The sequence below is a fragment of the Pseudorasbora parva genome, chromosome 20 (genome assembly GCF_024679245.1).
Source record: "Pseudorasbora parva isolate DD20220531a chromosome 20, ASM2467924v1, whole genome shotgun sequence".
In the NCBI taxonomy this organism is placed as follows: domain Eukaryota; kingdom Metazoa; phylum Chordata; class Actinopteri; order Cypriniformes; family Gobionidae; genus Pseudorasbora; species Pseudorasbora parva.
In genome coordinates, this window is record NC_090191.1 from 3,408,613 (window position 1) to 3,434,476 (window position 25,864).

General features: G+C 40.6%; 1 protein-coding gene and 1 pseudogene across 2 annotated transcripts; both read left to right on the forward strand.

Annotated features, from left to right (window-relative positions):
• The first annotated feature begins 745 nt into the window (after positions 1-745).
• On the forward strand, positions 746-15,250 carry LOC137049245 (tripartite motif-containing protein 16-like protein). Of its 2 annotated transcripts, none has more exons than XM_067427736.1 (6): positions 746-1,437; positions 2,055-2,150; positions 2,237-2,470; positions 10,794-10,953; positions 11,107-11,154; positions 11,388-12,080. In XM_067427736.1, the coding sequence occupies exons 1-6, from the start codon at positions 859-861 to the stop codon at positions 11,942-11,944; spliced, it is 1,674 nt and encodes a 557-aa protein (XP_067283837.1). In that variant the 5' UTR covers positions 746-858; the 3' UTR covers positions 11,945-12,080. The 2 variants fall into 2 exon arrangements, with proteins under 2 accessions (XP_067283837.1, XP_067283838.1); XM_067427737.1 differs by lacking the exons at positions 11,107-11,154; positions 11,388-12,080 and adding exons at positions 14,848-14,929; positions 15,055-15,250 and having other exon boundaries at positions 844-1,437.
• A 13-nt stretch (positions 15,251-15,263) lies between these two features.
• Positions 15,264-25,366, forward strand: LOC137049241 (tripartite motif-containing protein 16-like; annotated as a pseudogene).
• Positions 25,367-25,864: the final 498 nt, after the last annotated feature.

Below are 25,864 nucleotides of genomic sequence, written 5' to 3' on the forward strand. Positions count from 1 at the left end.
AGAAAGTACAAAATCAGCCATTACCTCTCATTGATTCAACCACAGAAAATATTCAACCATTCAACACTGCTTTAATCTATAAGATAATATTAAATGTGATACATTCAAATAGTTTTTACTTACCCCACATGCTAAAGACAATTAAATGGATTAGCTACATAGCATAGCTTTCCCACTGAGGCAGGTTTGTCCCACAGAGAAAAGGGCATGTGACAATCTTTGCCTGCAGTCTTTGTTTCTATTGTTTTATAACTTTTAAAAAAAGATATTAATTCTCATTGTAATCCTGTGTGTTCTTTCATTCTGAGTGGAGAATATAAGAGTTTATTTATCATAATTATCATATGTGTAGATATATAATTAGTGTAGCTGTAGGCTATTTCAGGCAATTAATTTGGTTACGTGCCAATCGTAGTAAATGTGAGGGAATTTCTAAATAAAAATGTCTAAGTCACATAATTTGCCTGGATCCCCTGAATTAAGGATGATGCTATGACTGAAGAGATTTTCAGTTCATTAGATGTTCATCTGAGGAGAATAACACACTGTAGATAATTCTAGTCAAGAACTGTTATAAAACAAGGGAAATAACTTTTCTTATATAGTTAATAACACTTACATAGATGTGATCATTAGGATGCAGTTTTACAGAAGTTATTAATGGTGTTGTCCTGATTCTCTGTAATATTTCTTTGTGTGTCTGTCTAAAACTGACCTCTAGTGGACACTTTATGATCAGACATTTGCACACGTCCCTCCAACAAAGAACCAGGAAGAAGGAATCACATTTTCAGGGAAACAGAAACTGAAGTGAAGTTGAACTTTTGTGTGTTTGTGTCTTTGTATTCATGCAGTAAAATGGCAGAAGCCAGAATTTCAGTGGATCAGGATGAGTTCCTGTGTCCAGTGTGTCTAGATCTCCTGAAGGATCCAGTGACGATCCACTGTGGACACAGTTACTGTAAGATCTGTATTACAGTCCACTGGGATCAGGAGGATCAGATGAGAGTCTACAGCTGCCCTCAGTGCAGACAGACCTTCAGTCCAAGACCTGCTTTAGCTAAAAACACCATGCTGGCTGAAGTGGTGGACAAACTGAAGAAGACTAAACTTCCTGATGACTGTTACGCTGGAGCTGGAGATGTGCAGTGTGACGTCTGTACTGGAAGAAAACACAAAGCCGTCAAGTCCTGTCTGGTGTGTCTGGAGTCTTTCTGTCAAACTCATTTTGACCGTCATGAGGACTATCACTCCCGTAAGCCACATAAAGTGACTGAAGCCACTGGACGACTGCAGGAGATGATCTGCCAGAAACACGACAAGCTCCTTGAGGTTTTCTGCCGCACTGATCAGACGTGTATATGTGTGCTGTGCATGATGGATGAACATAAAAACCACGACACTGTATCAGCTGCAGCTCAGAGGACAGAGAAACAGGTATGAACTTTAAACCACACACTGATGAAATAATGCTGACACTGTTTATAGGGACCTTCTAAAACGCCTAATGTGGCTGAATGTATTAAGAGTGTTATTATCAGACTAAACTCAGTAAACGTTTTATATTTGACAAAAAAAATGTGCAACAATGTTAAAACAGTTGTGTTGTGCAGCGACAGATTAAATCGCTTAACGTGAAAAATGCTTAATGTATAAGACACTGTTATAAACAGACCAAACTAAGGAAATATCATATTAATAAAGTATTCCATGTAAAACAAAATCAGATGAACCCAGAATATGAACACAATGCTTATATTTTATTACTTTATATTTTATATAAAACTTATTTTTGCAACAATGTTGAGACATTTCTGTTGTGAAGTGACAGGTTAGTAGCAAAGAAATAAAACAAAACAAAGGAGAGATTTGAGACCGAGACATATCAGGGAAAATGAAGAGGTGGAAAAGGGAAGTGAAGGTGCAGTTTAATAGAGCCTTTTATTCTGATGTATTAAAATCTTATTAAAACCTTTAATTATTCTGCATGGCCTGAGCCTAAGGATCTAAACCTTTTTTATGTGATGTTTCTGCTGTCATTGGTTTGTCTTTAGCACCAGCTGAAGGAGACACAGAGGTCGTTCCAGCAGAGGATCCAGCAGAGAGAGAAAGATCTTCAGCAGCTGAGAGAGGCTGTGGAGGCTCATAAGGTGAGTCTGGAGAAGAAGAGCAGTTTGAGAAGTCTCAGTCAGGACTCACTGAAGCCACTGTGTGATTGTGATGTGTGTCCTAACAGCGCTCGGCACAGACAGCAGTGGAGGACAGTGAGAGGATCTTCACTGAGCTCATCCGCTCCATTGAGAGAAGCCGCTCTGAGGCCACACAGCGGATCAGAGATCAGGAAAAGACTGCAGTGAGTCGAGCTGAAGGACGACTGGAGCGACTGGAGCAGGAGATCAATGATCTGAGGAGGAGAGACGCTGAGCTGGAGCAGCTTTCACACACACAGGATCACATCCATTTCCTGCAGGTAACAGAGATCTAGAAGAACAACAGACTCACAGAGAAACACCCGATGACTGAAGTCCTCACAAATTTTTCCTTCTGATTTCTTTAATCATTGTGAATTCAGTGAACAAGTAATATTCACCAGATTTGCATCAGATGATTTTCAAATCTTAAAAAATAATTTTCGTAATTGTTTGCCTTTAATACATTTATGAATGTGACCATGAAGACCGAGTGAGGCTGTATAACATACAGGAACCACACAAAACATGACCTTTCAGAGCCACTGCTCAAAAGTTATAAATAATGGTCAGTTTACTCGTAGCCTTTGAACTGAAATCTACTAAAGTCTACAATGTGATCAGGGCCGTTTCCACAACTTACTTACTCAAATTTTACATAGCAACATTTATAAAGCAGTGATGACACAAATTATATAAATGTAGTTTCTTAATTTTGAACGATTCCCAACTGGCGTACATTAATTATTGTTCTGCTTTCATTGCAGTGGCACAAACATATTGGTTGTAAGAACAACGTTAATGTTCAGTAGTTCAGCAATGTTCATTAGCAGTGATAGTTTCACAACTTAAGAGTGCACAGGCTCCAAATCTAAACTTATTTATAGTAAACCAATTGTCCAGTTTGCTTTCTATTGAGACTTCAGTTGATAATTTCTCTCTCCTCATCACTAGCTGCCAGATCACTAATAAAAACCTGTTTCACTTCATTAAAAGTCTTTCAGTGTGCTTTTAAATAATGCCTCTAGATACAGTGCATCCGGAAAGTATTCACAGAGCTTCACTTTTTCCAAATTTTCTTATGTTACAGCTTTGTTCCAAAATGGATTAAACTAATTATTATTTTCCTCAATTTTACAAACAATACCCCATAATGACAACATAAAATAAAATAAATTGAAATATTTTCAAATTTGTAAAAAAAAATAAAAAAAAAAATGTACATGTACATAAGTATTCACAGCCTTTGCTCAATACTTTTTTGAAGCACCTTTGGCAGTCGCAAGTTTTTTTTAAATAATGATGCTACAAGCTTGGCACACCTATTTTGGGCAGTTTCTCCCATTCTTCTTTGGAGGACCTCTCAAGCTCCATCAGGTTGGATGGGGAGCTTCAGTGCACAGCCATTTTCAGATCTCTCCAGACTGGAGAGATCTCCTGGCAACTCAAGGGCATTCACATTCATGTCCCATAGCCACTCCTTTGTTATCTTGGCTGTGTGCTTAGGGTCATTGTCCTGTTGGAAGGTGAATTTACCACAGGTGGACTCAGTCTCAAGGATGATCAGTTGAAACAGGAGCACCTGAGCTCAGTTTTCAGTGTCATAGCAAAGGCTGTGAATACTTGTGTACGTGATTTTTGTTTTTTATTTTTTAATACATTTGCAAAGATTTCAAACTTCTTTCATGTTGTCATTATGGGGTATTGTTTGTAGAATTTAGGAAAAAATATGATTTTAATCCATTTTGGAATAAGGCTGAAAAACATAAAATGTGGGAAAAAGGGAAGCGCTGTGAATACTTTCTGGATGTGTCACGGAATGACTTAAGGACAGCAGGTGTGAGGACTCAAGTGCAGTAAGTAAGGTGATTTATTTTAAAAAATAAAACAAACTCAAAACAAAACCCACGAGGGAAAAAAACCATAATAAGAATAACAAAATACAAAACTGGAACAAACCAACAGAGATCACAAGGAACAACGATCCGACAAAGACTGACAAACACAAGGAGCTTATAAAGGGTAGAAATGAAGAGGGAACAGATGGGAGAAATCAAACACTAATCATAAAACAAGGGGGAGGGATCAGGCAATGACAGAAGCACACGCTCAACATAAAACCCACATGTGCAGACAGGACAGGCATCTGACATGATCCCCTCCTTAAGGAGCGGCTACCAGATGCTCCACTAGGGACGGGAGGGACAGACCAGGGCACCGGCCTGGAGTCCACAGGCACAGAGTCCACCGGCACTAGATCCCCTGGAACTGGGACCACCGGAACGGAGTCCACCAGAACTGGGACCACCGGCACAGGGACCACCGGAACACGATCCACCGGAACTGGGACCACTGGCACACAATCCACCGGCACAGGGAAAACCGGAGCACGAGCCAATGGCACTGAGACCACCGGCACAGGGACCACCAGCACACGATCCACTGGAACAGGGACCACCGGAACAAGATCCACCAGAACAGGGACCACCGGAACACGATCCACCAGCACAGGACCCACCAGCACTGAGACCACAGGAACACGGACCACTGGCACAGGGACCACCGGAACATGATCCACCGGCACAAGGACCACCAGCACAGGGACCACCGGAACTGAGCCCACTGGAACACAGACCACCAGAACTAGATCCACAGGACCTGGGACCACCGGAACTGGCACCACCGGAAGACGGGAACCACAGGAACTGGGACCACTGGAACAGAGATCCTCTCCCTGGCACCTCGTTCCTGCTCTCGAGCGAGAACCTCTACCATTGCCTCAAAAGTACCCCATCATAAATAGTCCCAAACAGCCAGTCTTTGAGCTTGTCTCATGATGAGAGCTGAGGTAATCGCGACTACACTAGCGGCATACATTCACAACGCGAGTTCAGTCTGGCACATTTCAGTTCATGCCTTTGCAAGATTAACTTTCATAGAAATTAATTTGAGAAGTTAAAAGACTTACATTGGACTTAAACCCCAATACAATAGACGCAGTGAAAGATGTCCAAACAGCCAAAGAACACTGGTTCGGGTAAATCCTCGACAAGTAAGCAATCTAAAATAACAGATTGTACCTCGCCCGGGAATGTAGCGGCTCAAGCTAGCGATGCTAGGCCAACGAGGGCAGAGACTGATGACGCCTGAAAAGAACGCACACTCGAAAGGGGCATTGAGAAACTGGACGATGTCTGCCGTAGTGTGGAGAGATGAAGAGCTGAAAAGAGGGCTGAGATTGTCGCTCTAAGGACTGATCTGGGAGGAGTGGAGAGGCGTATCCAGACCGCAGAAGCCCGCATCAGTGATACAGAAGACGAACTCCCCGAATTGAGAGAGCTAAAGGCCTGAAAGCGAAAGTGATTCAGATACATGAGGAGAACGCTCAGTCATGGGCTAAAAACAAAACCAAAAAAAGAAAGCTCATTGATCTTGAAGCACGGGGACGCAGAAAGAATCTCAGACTCGTGGGAATTCCGGAGGGAGAGGAACCAGAAGATGTGGAAGGCTTCCTCGAATCGTTGATTCAGAAGCTGGTAGAGGTTCCCCAGGTGACAATAGAACAGGCGCATAGGCTTGGCGCGAGAAGAGGAAATGCGGATCTCCCCCACGCGGCTTCATAATGAGATTCCTGAATTTCCTGGATAAGGAACGAGTCATGCATGCCGCCAGGCTTAAGAAAAGCATCCAATACAAGGGGAAGAAGATCTACTTTTCCCAGGATTTTCCGCACCCCATTCGTCAACAGCAAGCAGAATTCCAGCAGGCCTGTGAGGAATTCAGAAGAAGGAAACTAAGGCATGTTTTCACCTTCTCTGCTACATTGCTGTAGACATACGAAGGAAAGAAATATGTGTTTAAATCGCCAACGGAGGCAGAGTCCCTCATCTAATTTCAGTAGATAATAACTATTTATTTTATTGAGCAAGTGTCCTTTGATAGCCTAAAAATCTAGACGCACCCTAGCGGCAGCAAATTTAATTTGCTTGCAAGTGTCGTCTAGGAACTCTCAATACCATTCTGAGCTGTGTTCCTCAAAATCTGGACGGCCCAATCACATCATGTATGGAGTCGGCGGGCGGGGCCATAATGACGACGGCCGAGTTGCGTTTGCGTGCTTCTAGTAAACACAGAAACTGGCGAACGGCGGCGGTCTTTCGAATCAGCTTTGACCGCGACTCTGGAAGACTTGGAGTTAAGCTTTTCTCAGAGAAAAGAACAAAGAGCGGCACTGAAGTCATTCTTAAAAAGGGAAGATGTGTTCGTAGTTTAGCCGACCGGATACGGCGAATGTTTAATCAGTCAGCGAGCTCTGCTTCACCTTCGTTGCTCTGGTTGGTGTAGCGCTATCCTATTGCGTGCAGAGGGAGTTTGAAAGACAACCGTTTATCCCGCCCCTCGGATTGAGCCCTGTCTATGGTGAGTTTCCAGACCAAACATCTTGATGTGGGTCTGGCTTGTCAGGCTAGTCCTTTGATAGGCAGAATATGAACAGTACTTTTTACATCAACGCTGACCCTTCTGTTGTCTCCCCTGCAGTGTTTGAACGATTTGAACCTGTGTCTTTATTACGCCTTTCTGAGGTGGTGCAGGGGATGTCGCCCACCAACTGCCCCCTCGATACTGTTCCAACCAAGGTGCTCAAACAGGTCTTTGATACTGTTGGGCCATGCATCCTCTCGCTTATTAACAGCTGCCTCAGCTCAGGGACTGTCCCAACTGTCTTCAAGCACGCAGTGGTCAGACCAATTTTGAAAAAACCCAACCTGGATCCCAACATTTTGTCTAATTTTAGACCCGTCTCTCATTTACCATTATCAAAGGTCCTAGAAAAAGTTGTTCTATCACAGTTACAGCCTTTTTTAGAAAATAACTCAATTTTAGAAAAGTTTCAGTCTGGTTTTGGTCATGACATAGCACTGAGTCTGCAGGTCGGCCTCAAGGGTTCAGTCCTGCAGTGGTTTTGCTCTTACTTGAACAACAGGAGCTTTTCAGTTATGATCGATGAATTTTCGTCATCCACTGCTCCTCTGTCCTCTGGAGTGCCACAAGGATCTATTCTTGGCCCTGTTCTATTTTCACTGTACATGTTGCCTCTTGGTTCCATTATTGCTAAGCACAATCTTTCTTTCCACCTATATGCAGATGACCTCCAGGTCTATATGCCTGTGCTTTCAAATGATGGCTCAGCTCTAGACTCCTTGCATAGTTGCCTGTCTGATATTAAACAATGGCTTTCACAAAACTTTCTTCATCTGAATGAGAGTAAAACGGAATACATCATTTTTGGTTCCTCTATTTTAAACAACAATATATCATCAAGCACAACCCCTCAAGTTAGTGATGCCATAAAGAATCTGGGGGTGACTTTTGACAGAGATCTGAATTTTAACAAACAAATTAACTCTGTAGTAAAAGCAAGCTTTTTCCAGCTGCGACTTTTAGCCAAAGCCTTTTCTGTGCCGCAGTGATCTGGAAAAGGCAATTCATGCTTTTATCAGCTCACGCATTGATTATTGTAACGCACTCTACATTGGCATCACACTAGTCTTCACTCCATCGTCTCCAACTGGTACAGAATGCAGCTGCTCGTCTTCTAACCAGTACATCTAGAAACAGCCACATTAGCCCAGTTCTCTGTTCCCTCCACTGGCTCCCGGTTCGGTACCGTGCTGATTTTACAATTTTAATGTTTGCCTTTAAAGCTCTTAGGGCCTTGCACCACCTTATTTAGAGATTTTAAGTGTCTACCGTCCAAACAGAGCCCTCCGGTCGGCTGACCAGGTGAGGCTAGTTGTTCCGAGGTCCCGGTGCAAGCAGTGGGGCGATCGTTCATTTGCTTTTGCTGCTCCTAAACTTTGGAACACTTTACCTGTAGACCTGTGTGTTCTTACAGACCTGGCCCTGTTCAAGTCCAGGATAAAAATGCATTTATTTAGACTGGCCTTTACCACACTGTAGCACTATAGCACTTTAAATTTTATTGTTGTATTTTGTGTAACAGTTCCTTTGGTTGTTAGAAGGTGCTATACAAATAAAGTTTGATTGATTGATTGATAAGGAAGACGAAATAGATTCCTTTCTGGAAACCCTTAACCTGCCTGTCATGATGGAAGAACAAAATAAAAAACTAGGGTCTGAAATTACTGCTCTGGAAATACAGAATGCAATCAAGAGATTAAAGAACAATAAGTCCCCGGGGAGTGACGGGTTCACCTCCGAGTGGTATAAAGCATTGAAAGAAACACATACTCTCCTGCTTTTAACAACCTTTAATGGACACTTAAAGAAGCTCAGACCCCCCAAGTTGGAAAAAAGCCATTATATCTGTAAAAAAGCCCAAGAATAAAGCCCAAGACTGGTTTCCCACTGCAACTAAGCAGGGCTGAGCCTGGTCAGTACCTGGATGGGAGACCAATTGGGAAAACCAGGTTGCTGCTGGTAGAGGTGTTAGTGAGACCAGCAGGGGGTGCTCACCCAGTGGTCTGTGTGGGTCCTAACACCCCAGTATAGTGATGGGGACACTGTACTGACAAAGAGCACCGTCCTTCGGATGAGACGTTAAATCGAGGTCCTGACTCTCTGTGGTCATTAAAAATCCCAGGATGTCTTTCGGAAAAAGAGTAGGGGTGTAACCCCGGCATCCTGGCCAAATTTGCCCACTGGCCTCTGTCCATCATGGCCTCCTAATAATCCCCATAACCTGATTGGCTTCATCACTCGGTCTCCTCTCCACCAATCAGCTGGTGTGTGGTGAGCGTTCTGGCGCAAAATGGCTGCCGTCGCATCATCCAGGTGGATGCTGCACATTGGTGGTGGTTGAGGAGATTCCCCCCTTCAATGTAAAGTGCTTTGAGTGCCTAGAAAAGCGCTATATAAATCGAACGCATTATTATATCTGTAATACCCAAAGAAGGGAAAGATCGACTCGACTGTGCATCAAATAGACCAATTTCGATTCTGAATGTGGATTATTGTATATACACCTCAATTATGTCCAAAAGAATGGAACAAATACTCCCAAATTTAATTCACAACGACCAAACATGGTTTATTAATAATAGACAAGCTCAGGACAACATAAGACGATCTTTACACATAATGAATTATGTGGAAAAACACCAAAAATAAGCTGTCATAATTAGTTTGGACGCTGAGAAAGCTTTTGATTCCGTAAATTGGCTTTATTTATTCAAAGTTTTAAACAAATTCCAAATGGATAACCAAATAATTAGAAATATTGGGGCTCTCTATTATGGTCCAACATCAGGAGTCAAAATTAATGGTCACTAGATATTGGAAAGAGGGGTGAGGCAGGGCTGTGCCTGGTCCCCTCTTCTGTTTGCTTTATACTTAGAACCATTGGCCCAATATATTAGAAATCAAACACTATCCACGGGGTTACAATTGATGGGATCAAACAGAAAATTACATGCTACGCAGATGATGTCCTACTGTTCCTGACTAAACCAGAAATCTGTATACCTAATGTGATGCATTTCCTAAATGGTATTGGTCCAGTGTCTGGATAGAAATTGAATATACAGAAGACTGAAATTCTTTCCTATTGGAGACCTCCGCTGATTTTTAGAAAGACTTACCCATTTAAATGGCAAGCAGAATCTCTCAAATATTTAGGTGGAATTCTCCATAAAGACTCATCAACAATTCTAAAGAAAAACTATACCCCTCCTTTTTCCAATATAAAGAAGGACCTTGAAAAATGGAATCTTATTCCATACTTAAGTCTAAGTCAAAGGATAGAAACTATTAAGATGAACGTTTTGCCCAGATTCCTCTACTTGTTCCAGACCCTCCCAGTTTCCATTCCCAGTCATTTATTCGATGAGTGGAATAAAACAATCTCAAGATTTGCATGGCAAGCCAAAAAACCTTGTATCTGATTTAAAACCTTACAACTTACAAAAGAAAAAGGTGGATAGTGTTTACCTTGCCTGAAAAATTACTTTTTAGCCCAAATCAGAGCATTGCTGTACTGGTGTGATTCAAAATGTGAAGCTCAATGGAAAAATATTGAGTGTAGTGTTTTGCCTGAGGTCCCTGTTCAGGCCTTATTGGCAGATGTTAAACGGCTGAGTCATTTGGATGAAATTGAGAATCCCTGGGTAAAATCGGTGCTTACAACCTGGAAAGAGCTGATCAAAACATACAAACTAAATAAAGATGTTAAAATCTTAAGCTGGTTGGCTTATGACCAAGGTTTTGTACCCAACAGAACCAACCTGAGATTCAAGGTCTGGGTCACAAAGGGTGTAGAGATTTTTTACCAAATTGTGAAAAGAAAATCAAATGAAAAGCTTTAATGTGTTGAGGGAAACCTTTGGCTTGGAAAAACAGGACTTTTATAGGTATTTACAGATAAGGAGTTATCTCCCCTCTGCTCCCCTCGGACAGCACGCCAAATATGCATAACTTTTTTTTTTGATGAAAGTGTAAACTCGGAAACTAATGAATATTAGGAGACTGAAGCTGATGCTGTGAAAGTGCTGGATTGAGGAGCGTTACTAAAGATCAAATCTGACAGTAGTGCAGGTTATTGGCTGAAGTGTGGAGATGATGAGCTTTGATTTCTGTTTCCTGTAGAGTTTCCAGTCTCTCTCAGCTCCTCCTGAATCTACAGACGTCAATGACAATCCCTTCAGTTCTCTCTCCTCTTTTGATGGCGTGACAGAATCTGTCCGTCAGCTGAAGGACAAACTGGAGGATTTCTGCAAAAAGGAGCTGAAGAAGATCTCTGACAGAGGTAAAGTCCTGGAGATTCATCTGCTCTCAGAAATCATCCTCAATCATCTCATATCATGTAGAAGATCATATTAGAAATGTCTTAGAAACGGATGCAGGGATCATTTTCTCTTGACATGATAATCACACTCTTCATGTCTGTTGATTTCCACAGTCACTTTCACCAACATTGTTCCCAGGACCAGTAATGACTTCCTACAATGTAAGTCACTGAGAAAACAAGCAGAAAAACTCACTGTGTGTGTTCATGTTCTTCCTGTAGAAGGAGAAAGAAAACATGACAGAAGAGCTTTAGAGTTGATCATGAGAATGATTTGCACAGGATATCTGGTAAACTGTACTGAGACACTGCTGATATATTGATCATGAAGAGTTCAGCTACATTATAAGATCAGATTCATAATTCCTGATTCGGATGTGTTTTCTCTTCATCAGTTTCTCAAAAGTTCACTCTGGACCGGAACACAGTGAATAAACACCTTCGACTATCTGAGAGGAAAAAAGTGATTACTGACACTTACCCAGAGATTCAGTCATATCCTGATCATCCAGACAGATTTGAACATTATCAGCAGGTGTTGTGTAGAGAGAGTGTGTGTGGACGCTGTTACTGGGAGATTGAGTTAAGTGGTGAAATGTTTGGTATGTATATATCAGTGTCATATAAGAGCATCAGAAGGAAGGGACGGGGTATTGAGTGTTGGTTTGGATGTAATGATCAGTCCTGGAGTTTGTTCTGCTCTTCCTCTAGTTACTCATTCAATCACAGTGACATAAAGACTAAACTCCCTGTAAAGCCCATCAGCTGTAGAGTAGGAATGTATGATGATATCTATAGAATAGGAGTGTATGTGGATCCCAGTGCAGGAACTCTGTCTTTCTACAGCATCTCTGGAGACACAATGAGCCTCATCCACACAGTCCAGACCACATTCACTCAGCCGCTCTATCCTGGGTTTGGGGTATATAAAGGATCAGTGAAATGGTGTTGATGAATCAGAACAGACTGAAGAGAGATTCTACCCATTATTCATTCATTCATTCATTCCATTAATATCTGTAAAATAATCTTAATTCTCTGTGTAAATATTGCATGTTGTTTAATGGGAAATAAAAAAATGATTCTTTATATGGTTTCCAAGTTTCAACAAATAAATTCACCTCGAGTTGTAATGATTTATAACTGCTGCATATTATTGATGATGATTTAATGTTTTTTTAAATAAATCAGATTAAAAAATGAAGTGAATATATTGTAAAGTAATTTAATGCAACCGACACAAAGTAGGAGGAATCATGATCCGGATCGCGTGTCCAACTGGCAAACGGCAGAATTAGGTCTTAGCCTGACGTGGTTTGTTTTCTATGTCCGCGGGTTGAAGCGACTATTATGTGATATACAGGTCCACTAAAAAAAATAGCATATTGTGATAAAAGTTTTAAATATTGTGATCTTTTGTGATAAAAAAATTAAACTTTCATAGATTTTAGATAACGGCCTTAAGCTCATCCAGAGTGTTGGGTCTTGCGTCTCTCACCTTTCTCTTCACAATATCCCACAGATTCTCTATGGGTTTCAGGTCAAGAGAGTTGGCAGGCCAATTGAGCACAGTAATACCATGGTCAGTAAACCATTTACCAGTGGTTTTGGTACTGTCAGCATGTGCCAGTTCGTGCTGAAAAACCAAATCTTCATCTCCATAAAGCTTTTCAGCAGATGGAAGCATGAAGTGCTCCAAAATCTCCTGATAGCTAGCTGCATTGACCCTGCCCTTGATAAAACACAGTGGACCAACACCAGCAGCTGACATGGCACCCCAGACCATCACTGACTGTGGGTACTTGACACTGGACTTCAGGCATTTTGGCATTTCCTTCTCCCCAGTCTTCCTCCAGACTCTTGCACCTTGATTTCCAAATGACATGCAAAATTTGCTTTCATCCGAAAAAAGTACTTTGGACCACTGAGAAACAGCCCCGCGCTGCTTCTCTGTAGCCCAAAAGTGTCTTGACCTGGGGAATGCGGCACCTGTAGCCCATTTCCTGCTCACGCCTGTGCACGGCGGCTCTGGATGTTTCTACTCCAGACTCAGTCCACTGCTTCCGCAGGTCCCCCAAGGTCTGGAATCGGTCCTTCTCCACAATCTTCCTCAGGGTCCGGTCACCTCTTCTCGTTGTGCAGCGTTTTTTGCCACTCTTTTTCCTTCCGAAGACTTCCCACTGAGGTACCTTGATACAGCACTCTGGGAACAGCCTATTCGTTCAGGAATTTCTTTCTGTGTCTTACCCTCTCGCTTGAGGGTGTCAATGATGGCCTTCCGGACAGGGTCGAGTCGGCAGTCTTACCCATGATTGCGGTTTTGAGTAATGAACCAGGCTGGGAGTTTTTAAAAGCCTCAGGAATCTTTTGCAGGTGTTTAGAGTTAATTAGTTGATTCAGATGATTAGGTTAATAGCTCGTTTAGAGAACCTTTTCATGATATGCTAATTTTTTGAGATAGGAATTTGGGGTTTTCATGAGCTGTATGGCAAAATCATCAGTATTAAAACAATAAAAGACCTGAAATATTTCAGTTGGTGTGCAATGAATCTAAAATATATGAAAGTTTAATTTTTATCGTTACGTTATGGAAAATTATGAACTACATCGCAATATGCTATTTTTTTGAGAAGGACCTGTATATATATACTTTTTTCCCCCCACAAAAACTGTGTGTATACTTTACCTTTTCTCTCCAATGTGTGGCCAGAATATGTAGCTAATGAGCAGTTTGACTTCTTCAGAGGTGTTTTCATGTTAAAGGCTTTCTCAAAGTCTTCAAAGGACAACACGTTGCATTCAGCTCCTTTATCTAGCTTAAAGGTAAGTATGCAGTTATTTATTCTTAATTATTGAGTCCATTTCTTGTTTTCCCTTTCTCTGGTAGAGACTGTATTAATTTGTGTCAGCCATTTGCTAGCTGTTTGCTCACTTTATTCAATTTCGATTGGATCTATATAACAATTCAGCATCTTCTTGTTCCATCTCATGGACCTCTTTCTCCAAACTTCTAGGTTTGCCTTTCTGTTTTGGTGTTTTGTACATGTGTAACCCCTCCTGTTCGAACCGCTCTAAGCATGAGAATCGGATGGTTTAAAAAGGTGGCTAAAGGCTGCAACCTCTAGTGTCAGTCGCTAGAGTGTCTCTTGAGATCAGAGGAGTGAGGTTTACTCCCACAACAACACATATGGCAAAAATGGTTCTTCTGAGAGCACTCATTATAAATTCTGCCATATGCTGGACACTTCCTTGGCTCATGTACATATTCACAATGTACTCGTCTTTCTCTTTCCCCTTGTGCTTGAAATTCGCATTACAGTTGACTTTGTTTTCGTGATTTTGTTCACAGCCACTTCTGCTTCTTCATGCAGCATTTTCATATGGCTTTGTGTTATTTAGTTGGTCCGACAGATAACTAGAGCCTTTGCTAGGTTCAAATCAGTTTCCCTGAGAAGCCTAGCTCTCACAGTGTCTTTGCTAACTCCACAGACAACGCAATCATTAATCAAGTCATCCTTTAATCTTCCAAATTCACAGTCTTTCGCCATCATTTTTCAAGGCAGTCACGTATGCATCAATGGTTTCGTTCGGTTCCTGTTCCTGTACAGATGCCCTTAGATATCTCTCTTCTTCCCCTGCTACTCCTTTTGTACAATTTTGCCTGATATAGGGGGGCAATCAGAGCTCGGGTAGAATATCCTCTCCGAGCCCCTCTATAGCAGACAGCAAGCCAAATCTGTTTACCACTTTCACTAAGATTATATGGGCACACAAACTCGTGAAATACCTTTATGGCATCATCTCCAGCCATCTCAAGAAATGTCGCACATTTCCCCTTGTCTCTTTTCTCTGCAGTGTCAGTTGCAATGAGATACAGGTCAAACGTTGGAATCCACGTTCACCAGTTTTCTGCCAGATCTCCTTCAAAATCGAGACGGTTAGGAGGCTTCAATTGCTCCATAGTTTTCTGTGATTTTTATTAGATGCAAGTTTGAATAATTCACAGAGACACTGGTTTCATGCGACTTACTGTTTTATTGAACTTTTCATTCTCCTCTACAGGTTACAACCCAACATGTCGCCCCATCCTCCAAGGGATAATAATGCAATTACCATACATCACAATTATCATGCATGTAGATATAGTTATATAATTAATGTAGTTGTAGGCTATTCCAGTCCATTCATTTTGCTATCTACCAACTGCAGTAAATGTGAGGGAACATCTAAAAGGACTAAATAAAATCAATCACACATAATTAATTAATGATGAAGCTATGCCTGTGATCATAAGGATGCAGTTTTACTGTAGTTATTAATTAATGGTATTGTCCTGATTCTCTCTCACTTATTCTTTGAGTGTTTGTCTGAGACTGACCTCTAGTGGACACTTTATGATCTGTGACTATGATCAGACTTTTGTCACTCCAACACAGAACCAGGAAGCAGGAATCACATTTCAGGAAAACAGAAACTGGAGTGAAGTTGAGCTGTAGTGTGTTTGTGTCTCTGTATTCACGCAGTAAAATGGCAGAAGCCAGAATTTCTCAGGATGAGTTCCTGTGTCCAGTGTGTCTGGATCTCCTGAAGGATCCAGTGGCCATTCCCTGTGGACACAGTTACTGTAAGATCTGTATTACGGGCTGCTGGGATCAGGAGGATCAGATGAGAGTCTACAGCTGCCCTCAGTGCAGACAGACCTTCAGTCCAAGACCTGCTTTAGCTAAAAACACCATGCTGGCTGAAGTGGTGGACAAACTGAAGAAGACTAAACTTCCTGATGACTTACGCTGGAGCTGGAGATGTGCAGTGTGACGTCTGTACTGGAAGAAAACACAAAGCCGTCAAGTCCTGTCTGGTGTGTCTGAACTCTTACTGTCAGAATCACCTTGAACAACATGAGAGTTTGTTTAAAGGAAAGAGACACAATCTGACTGAAGCCACTGGACGACTAGAGGAGATGATCTGCCAGAAACACGATAAGCTCCTTGAGGTTTTCTGCCGCACTGATCAGACGTGTGTATGTGTGCTGTGCATGATGGATGAACATAAAAACCACGAAATTGTATCAGCTGCAGCTCAGAGGACAGAGAAACAGGTATGAACTTTAAACTACATGTAGCACATGCGTCAAATAATATTGTACTTGCTGCTAGTATTAATAATAGGCCAGTAGGTTCGACTATGGAGGTGTAATAAAGACAACACTAGAATTAGTAAAGAAAATCTTTAGTAACAATAGAAATTTCTTTCAAAGGAAAATAAAATGAAAACCAATTCAATTCAATTGAGCAAGTTCACTTGACTCTTAGTTGGTTTGGGTGCACCTTCTAGGCTATGAAAACTTCCTAGAATAACACCCATTCAGTATCAATTTCAAATGTTCACAATTGTAAATGTGGACAATTCATTCAACTCACATTCAAAAATAAATCCCTGATTAAACAAGGAAATCCAATGGTTCACAATAAGAGTTCAATAAATCTTAAAGTGATAGTTCACTTTGAAATTAAATTTTGATATGTTTTAGCTTACCTCATGGGCATCCGAGATGTAGGAGTATTTGTTTCCCCAGAAATTTCAATTTTGATCATTTTAGGTCAAACCGTTCTTGTCTGTGCCTCACATAATGCAGGTCACCACCTCAAAGAGCACATGTACACCACAAGAAACACGCACGCGCGCCCTCGGATCAGTCGGACGTAGTGGTGTACAAGAGGTAAAAACGATATAAATACTGTTGGTTTTCTCACACAAACCGCTCGTTTCGTGTCTTAGGCCATCAGTGTGTACTTACGATGGGGCATTGTTTCATTTGGACTTCTCTGTGTGTGCTCTTTGAGGTGGTGACCATAGACCTGCATTATCTGAGGCACAGACAAGAACGGTTTGACCTAAAATTATCAAAATTGAAACTGCTGGGGAAACAAATACTCCTACATCTCGGATGCCCATGAGGTAAGCTAAAACATCAAAATGTAATTTCAAAGTGAACTATCCCTTTAAAAGGTTCAGTTCAAAAAGGTTCAGCTCAAATAGATTCAGTTCAAAAAGATTCAGTTCAAAAAGGTATATTTGAAGATTTGGTTCAAAGAATCGGTTCAAAGATTCAAAAAGTCTGTAGGATCGCTGAAAACGATTCAGTAGTTCAAAAGAAAAAACCGTTGAGAAAAAATAAAACACTCATTGAGCAGTCTCTCTCTCGAAAAAGAAGGAACTAACAGGCAATCAGATCTTTCCTACCCAATACCTCAGGTGTTTGTTTGAACTCAAATCTCACAGTTCACAATGTTCAGCTCACTGGGAAAGGCCCGCCATCTCGAATCATCACACTCACGCTGAATTGAACAGTTCCAGCGTAGGCCAAAACCCCGACCTGCATGTGCAACAGGCAGTTTTTGGTTCACAATACACATTACATTAACTGCTTCTAGTCTTACAACAATCACATAGTAACAGTTGTTACCTTATTTAACATATAGCAGTTACACTTCCATCGTAATTCGACAGCTTAGGTAACATTACATTGGTTAACAAACATAAAACTGCTCTTTCATCACCATCAACAAAGAAATATTAACATTAAGAACTCATTTACTCAATTAGTTTACCATTACATCTCTTTTACCATGTTAAACAGCAGATCTTATCAGCTTTTCATTCTGATAAGGAAATACGTTTTCAATCTCTCTCAGTTGAACACATCATTACTCATTTAAAATCACATTTATGACAGTTTACACATTTCAAAATGTGTACTCACCAAATCCAAAGAAAATCGACCATATGTTTCTCAGCTAAACCTCTCTGCACAATTTTTAAACTTTTACACGGTTATGCTGCTGCTCGTTTCACCTAGCCTGACAAGCCAGACCCACATCAAGATGTTTGGTCTGGAAACTCACCATTGACAGCTCAATCCGAGGGGCGGATAAACGGTTGTCTTTCAAACTCCCTCTGCACGCGATAGGATATCGCTACAACCAACCAGAGCAACAAAGGTGAAGCAGAGCTTGTTGATAGATTAAACATTCGCCGTATCCGGTCGGCTAAACTCCGAACACATCTTCCCTTCTTCAGAATGACTTCAGTGCCGTTCTTTGTTCTTTTCTCAGAGAAAAGCTTAACTCCAAGTCTTCCAGAGTCGCGGTTCGCAAGTTTTTGTGTTTGCTATAAGCACGCAAACGCAACTCAGCCGTAGTCATTATGGCCCCGCCCACCGACTCTATACACGATGTGATTGGCCCGGCAAGAGTTAGGCGATTACAGCTCAGAAGGGTATTGAGAGTTGCTAGACGACACTTGCGGGCAGATTAGATTTGCTGCCGCTAGGGTGCGTCTACATTTCTAGGCTACGTTTCACCAGTCGCACAGAGGAAAAAAATGGCTTCTCCCATCCAGCAACTAGCGTGGTGGGGCAGACCTTCAACATAAATCTCACATAATTGGTCAATCATTGAGATGTCAATCATCACACATATTAAGAGAGTGTTATTAACAGACCATTTCAGTAAACCTAACACTAATAAAGTATACTATGTACAAAATAAGAGCCCAAAATAGGAACGCAACACGTTTAATTACATGTTAAATGTTTTCATCCCCTAGGAAACTATTATAAGGAAACACTTATATTTTATATAAAAAATATTTTTTTGCAAACACTTTAAGACAGTTCTGTTGTGAAGTGGCAGGTTAGTAGCAAAGAAAAAAAACACACGGGAGAGAGTCGAGACTGAGACATATCAGGGAAAATGAAGGTGCAGTTCAATAGAGAACCTTTAATTATTCTGATTGTTTAAAATCTTATTAAAACCTTTAATCATACTGCATGGCCTGAGCCTAAGGATCTAAACCTTTTTTATGCTGTTTCTGCTGTCATTTGGTTTGTCTTTAGCACCAGCTGAAGGAGACGCAGAGGTCGTTCCAGCAGAGGATCCAGCAGAGAGAGAAAGATCTTCAGCAGCTGAGAGAGGCTGTGGAGGCTCATAAGGTGAGTCAGGACTCACTGAAGCCACTGTGTGATTGTGATGTGTGTCCTAACAGCGCTCGGCACAGACAGCAGTGGAGGACAGTGAGAGGATCTTCACTGAGCTCATCCGCTCCATTGAGAGAAGCCGCTCTGAGGTCACACAGCGGATCAGAGATCAGGAAAAGACTGCAGTGAGTCGAGCTGAAGGACGACTGGAGGGACTGGAGCAGGAGATCAATGATCTGAGGAGGAGAGACGCTGAGCTGGAGCAGCTTTCACACACACAGGATCACATCCATTTCCTGCAGGTAACAGAGATCTAGAAGAACGAGAGACTCACAGAGAAACATTTCATGAGAGCAGAATGTGCCGTTTACACACAATGGTCCTTATTTTTCAAAAGTGCGTACACCAAATTTCCAGCGTTCACCCAAACCCACGGTGACTTTGAGATTTATCAATATGGACGTTGGCGTACGGCACGCTCAAATCCTCCGCCAGCTCAGGAGGTGGTGTACGCACGTTTGAGTTAGTGCGAAAATGCGCAGAAAAACAATTCCTAACACCACAAAACGCACTGACAAAGATATGCTATATTATGACCCACTGTAAAAAACAACACCAACAACAACATAGTAATTATCAACTTCAGTGTTTATTTTTGTGCAACATGGACTTCGATGTTAAATTTGTGTGACTATACCAAAGCGTTTGATTTGTAGGCCTGTATTCCTCCAGCTGCGACATATATAATATATATATATATATATATATATATATATATATATATATATATATATATATATATATATAATAACGACATTCTTCTTCTAAATAACAATAGGCGTCATTAATAATAAAAATCATAATAATAATAAGAATTTTACAAATTGTCATGCAATTATTAATGTGAATGAATGGTACTCCACATCATCATCACTGTCGTACACCCCAATAGCCTACATGTGCCGAGACACGAAATTAACTGCTAATAGTTTCAAAACATGTTCTGTTAAATAATGCATTGTGATAATTTCTCATCCAAACAGCTTTAAACTGCTGGAGTGCGCTTCTCAATCCCCACACTATTAACAGTACTCGTTATTTGGGTCCATATTTTGTTTCTGTTGGTGCCTTTAATCCCACTCTTTAAACTCCCAAATAAAACTATTTCGCTTTTTTCCACTTCCCTGGTGATGGTCTCGATGGGCTCAATCATCTCACTAGTTCAGTAGTCAGGGCACTGATCAGGGAGTCAGCCCATTGACTTATGTCCTAATCAGTGCCCTGACTAGTGGACTAGTGAGATGATTGAGCGCGCCCGATCTCCACGTCGGAGAAGTTTCGCTTCTTTGCCGTCTTCCGTGTGTCCATGGCGTAAAATGAGGGCGTGGGGGAGGCGGAGACTTGAATATATAGGGGCGTGTTATTCTAATGACGATCGTTTTCAGCCGCGGCATTTATCAAGGGCAAGTTTTGCGTACACCTAGCCTGACAAGCCAGAGCCACATCAAGATGTTTGGTCTGGAAACTCACCATTGACGGCTCAATCCGAGGGGCGGATAAACGGCTGTCTGTCAAACTCCCTCTGCACGCGATAGGATAGCGCTACAACCAACCAGAGCAACGAAGGTGAAGCAGAGCTCGCTGACTGATTAAACATTCACCGTATCCGGTCGGCTAAACTCAGAACACATCTTCCCTTTTTAAGAATAACTTCAGTGCCGTTCTTTGTTCTTTTCTCAGAGAAAAGCTTAACTCCAAGTCTTCCAGAGTCGCGGTCAAAGCTGATTCAAAAGACCGCCGTTCGCCAGTTTCTGTGTTTACTAGAAGCACGCAAACGCAACTCGGCCGTCGTCATTATGGCCCCACCCACCGACTCTATACACGATGTGATTGGGCCAGCAAGAGTTAGGGGAATACAGCTCAGAAGGGTATTGAGAGTTGCTAGACGACACTCGCGGGGAGATTAGATTTGCTGCCGCTAGGGTGCCTCTAGATTTCTCGGCTAGCGTACTCCTGGATGTCAGAGGTGCGCACAGCTTCATAAATCGGGCGGTGAGAGGAGTGTAAGCATAATCTTACGCCCACATATACGCCCGTTTCTACGCAAGATTGATAAATGAGGGCCAATGTGTTTAATTAAAGATCAATGGACCACGCTTAGAATAAAATGAGAAACGTTGAAATATTTCAACTTTAGAATATTATTTTTTCAATACTTTATAAAGTTAAATTAGCCCAAATCCAAGCATATTAAATTATTATTTAGTAATAATAATACTTTACATAGTAAGTAAAATAAATTAATGAAAACAAATACATTAATTATTAATTATTAACTTATTAATGTCTTATCACACATATGAAATATGAATTTAGAAAACTCTGCCTTATAATTCTGTCAATTAAACAAAAGTTTAGTTTTTTACTATTTAGCAGTATTTCTAATGAATTAATCATATATTTCTTATTAGTCCAGGTGATATGTAAAAGTTATGACCTTTTCATAAAAGCACACTTGTTCAGTTTGCGGCCCTGAATATTTTCAGAAATGGAGAGAAATGGAGTTGCTGCAAAAACACAACAGCAAATCAATCAAACAAACGTGTTTCTGACATTCTGACACATTCTCTTCAAGCTTTGTTGTTTAGGTCATCATAAATATTCTGCTCTTTACAGTCACTGTATTTTTAGGGTTAATGAACAAAAGCATTAAACCTTTGAAACTCTACACAACATGCACGCAACAGACATGATATTATAAAGTCAAGCCTAGGTTCTCAGATTTCCTTCTCACGTCACTGAATTCACCATTAATTATGATTTGATTATGATATTTTATATGGAATCTGTCGTGTCTGCCGGCAGATAATAATCACGCAACACAATCGTCAACTTTGCAACTCACGTTGTTCTTTTTACTGAACTGGAACTGAACTTGATTTCCTATACAAAACTACAGGTCACCACTAGAGGGCAGGTTTATCACAAAACTATGATACCCAATAGTACGTACCTTACACGATCATAATCCTTTCCCATCACAACATAGAAGTACACATCACATTTTCTGTGTTATCATATTTAGTACAAGAGATAAGATGCAAAAACTTATGGTTGTGGTGGAAAGCAAAATGGCCACCACGAGGCGTTTTTGCGATGGCTCCATTTCTGAAAATGTTCAGGATCCCAAACTCTACCAGTTTTACAAGTTTACCCATTTTTATGCTTTTATGAAAAGGTTAACATATCAGCTTAAATTTTGCACATATCACCTGGGCTATATGCTAATATCAATCTTAAATGTACTTAGCATGTGGTGAATGTTTGCTAAAGTGCCGTGTGAATATGTTACTGTGGTAATGAGGTGCTCAGTGGCGCCCCCTCCAGCTGGAGTGTCAAATGCTAGAACTTCTGGCTCTAACCTTTGTCTGGCTATCACCAGACCAGGCTCAATTTAAGATTAAACATTGTTCTGCTCTGTATTTTCTACTGCACAAGAGGCGTGATCAACGAGCATTATTCAAATATATCTGTATGCAACTGGATAGTCCTTCAACCAATCAGACCACAAGAGGCGTGATCAACGGGCAACGACCCATTTCTCTATCCGTCATCGTGTTAAATCCGCCAATAGCAGGTGGATAAGCCAGTCTGTTATTGGTTCCCACAAAAGTGTAACCAAAGCAGTGGAAATTAATGTACAGGTTTCCAGACTGAACTGCAGGGCGAAATCAAATCGCCGGCAGATCACGCTGGGTTTACCCAGTATAGCTCTAACGTGATATAATGAATATGAGAAGACTGAAGCTGAGGCTGTGAAAGTGCTGGATTGAGGAGAGTTACTAAAGATCAAATCTGACAGTAGTGCAGGTTATTGGCTGAAGTGTGGAGGTGATGAGCTTTGATTTCTGTTTCCTGTAGAGTTTCCAGTCTCTCTCAGCTCCTCCTGAATCTACAGACGTCAATGACAATCCCTTCAGCTCTCTCTCCTCTTTTGATGGAGTGACAGAATCTGTCCGTCAGCTGAAGGACAAACTGGAGGATTTCTGCAAAGAGGAGCTGAAGAAGATCTCTGACAGAGGTAAAGTCCTGGAGATTCATCTGCTCTCAGAAATCATCCTCCATCATCTCATATCATGTAGAAGATCATATTAGAAATGTCTTAGGAACGGATGCAGGGATCATTTTCTCTTGACATGATGATCACACTCTTCATGTCTGTTGATTTCCACAGTCACTTTCACCAACATTGCTCCCAGGACCAGGAACGACTTCCTACAATGTAAGTCACTGAGAAAACAAGCAGAAGAACTCACTGTGTGTGTTCATGTTCTTCCTGTAGAAGGAGAAAGAAAACATGACAGAAGAGCTTTAGAGTTGATCATGGGAATGATTTGCAGAGGTGGTAAAAGTACTCAAAAGTTATACTCAAGTGAAAGTATATATATCTAAATAAAGTATGTATACCTAAATAAAAAAATACTCCAGTAAAAGTAGAAAGTCCTCCATTCAAACATTACTTGAGTAAAAGTACAAAAGTATCAGATTTAAAACGTACTCAAGTACCGAAAGTAAAAAGTAAATATTCAAATTAACTGTAAATATCAATAATTAAGCAGATAAAATCTTTTGGGACTGGTATGCAATGCTTTAATTGAACAAATGATAAGATTAGATACTGCAATTAAGAATTTGTTAGATTTGCAATTAATAGGAGACAATGAAGCATCTTAACGCAGTATAGGGGTTAAACTTAAAATAGACATGTTCCATAACATTAGCTCCATAAAACAGATGAGGAGCAAGATACTATTAACTCATTCAAAATTAATTCAAAAGCCATAACCACAATGACATATTACGTAACAATTAGTTAATAGTCATGTGCCTCAACAAGTAAAGTCATATTATAATTTTGCCAATTGTTATGATTAATGATGAATTAAACAACTGAGAGTTGGAATGCATGGCTTTGAATACATGAATTTACATTATTAGTTAATGTAATATGTTATTAGGGAATTAATGATGTCATATTTAATGAATAGAAATTCATATATTACTTAATCTATTAATCATAGAGAATGTTCATTAGTTGCTGATAATCATTAATAAATGGTTTAGTTCTTCATTAGTAATACATTAACTCATGGTTATCTGTGCATTAGTTAGGCATGAATTATAATAGTGCACTTGTATTGTAAAATGTTACCGATGTTTTCATAGTAAATTGTGTGCCGCAAAATAAAAAAGTTGGGGAAACACTGAGCTAACGTTAGTGTGGCAAACCTGACACACTGTCAGCTTTTCCAAGTCTATACCCGACTGGATCATCCATGACCGACCAGACCGGTTTGGAAATCAAGTGTAATAAATACTTAATACTTGGAGCGGGCGTGGGGAAATGTATTGGAGTAAAAAGTAGACTTTGCCTTTAATACTGTAGTGGAGTAAGAGTAAAAGTAGATGCAAATAAAATATACTCAAGTAAAGTACAGATCCCCGAAAAAAATACTTAAGTAAAGTATCAAAGTATTTTTACTTGATTACTTACCACCCCTGAAGATTTGCACAGGATATCTGGTAACTGTACTGAGACACTGCTGATATATTGATCATGAAGAGTTCAGCTACATTATAAGATCAGATTCATAATTCCTGATTCTGATGTGTTTTCTCTTCACCAGTTTCTCAAAAGTTCACTCTGGACACGAACACAGTGAATAAACGCCTCCGTCTGTCTGAGGGGAACAGAGAGATTACCAACACTGGCACAGATCAGCGCTATCCTGATCATCCAGACAGATTTGATGAGTGGTCTCAGGTGTTGTGTAGAGAGAGTGTGTGTGGACGCTGCTACTGGGAGATTGAGTGGAGTGGTGGTGTGTGTATATCAGTGTCATATAAGAGCATCAGCAGGAAGGGGTTGCGTGATGAGTGTGAGTTTGGATCTAATGATCAGTCCTGGAGTTTGTGCTGCTCTTCCTCCAGTTACTCATTCAGTCACAATAACACACACACTGATCTCCCTGTAAAGCCCATCAGCCGTAGAGTAGGAGTGTGTGTGGATCCCAGAGCAGGAACTCTGTCCTTCTACAGCGTCTCTGGAGACACAATGAGCCTCATCCACACACTCCAGACCACATTCACACACACACTCTATCCTGGGTTTACTGTTTATTATGGATCATCAGTGAAACTGTGTTGATGAATCAGAACAGACTGATGAGGGATTCTACCCATAATGTGTACCTTAAAATGCAATGTAAGTCGCTTTGGATAAAAGCGTCTGCCAAATGCATAAATGTAAATAATGCTTTCATCTGTTCATTACATTAATATCTGTAAAATAATCTGAATTCTTAATCTGCAGTGTTAATATTGTATTTTGTGTAATGGGAAATAAATAAAGATATTCTTTATATGGCTTCCAAGTTTCGATGAATAATTTAGCCTTAATCTTAATGATTAATAACTGCTGTATATGCCTAATGATGATGATAAAGGATTTATGTTATTGTCATTCCAAAACATGGGCTGGTTAAAAAAGGTCCGGTTAAAAACCACTTAAATCTGATAAATGATTTTAGGATACTCTGCTCAAAATCCGAGACTCAGCCGATTACCAAATCTAATTGGGATGCTGAGCTAGAGACTTACCCATTCAAACATACTGCCAAAACAATAAAATACCTTGGAATTCATATTTCCCCTAATCTCAAACATCTGTTTATACTCAACAATGTCCCCTCATTGCAAGATATACAAAGTACCTTGGAAAGATGGAACAATTTGCCCATATCCCTAATTGGTCGTCTATCATCTGTTAACATGAATATATTTCCAAAAATGTATTATCTTTTCTCCATGATCCCAGTCACTCCAGCCCCGGGC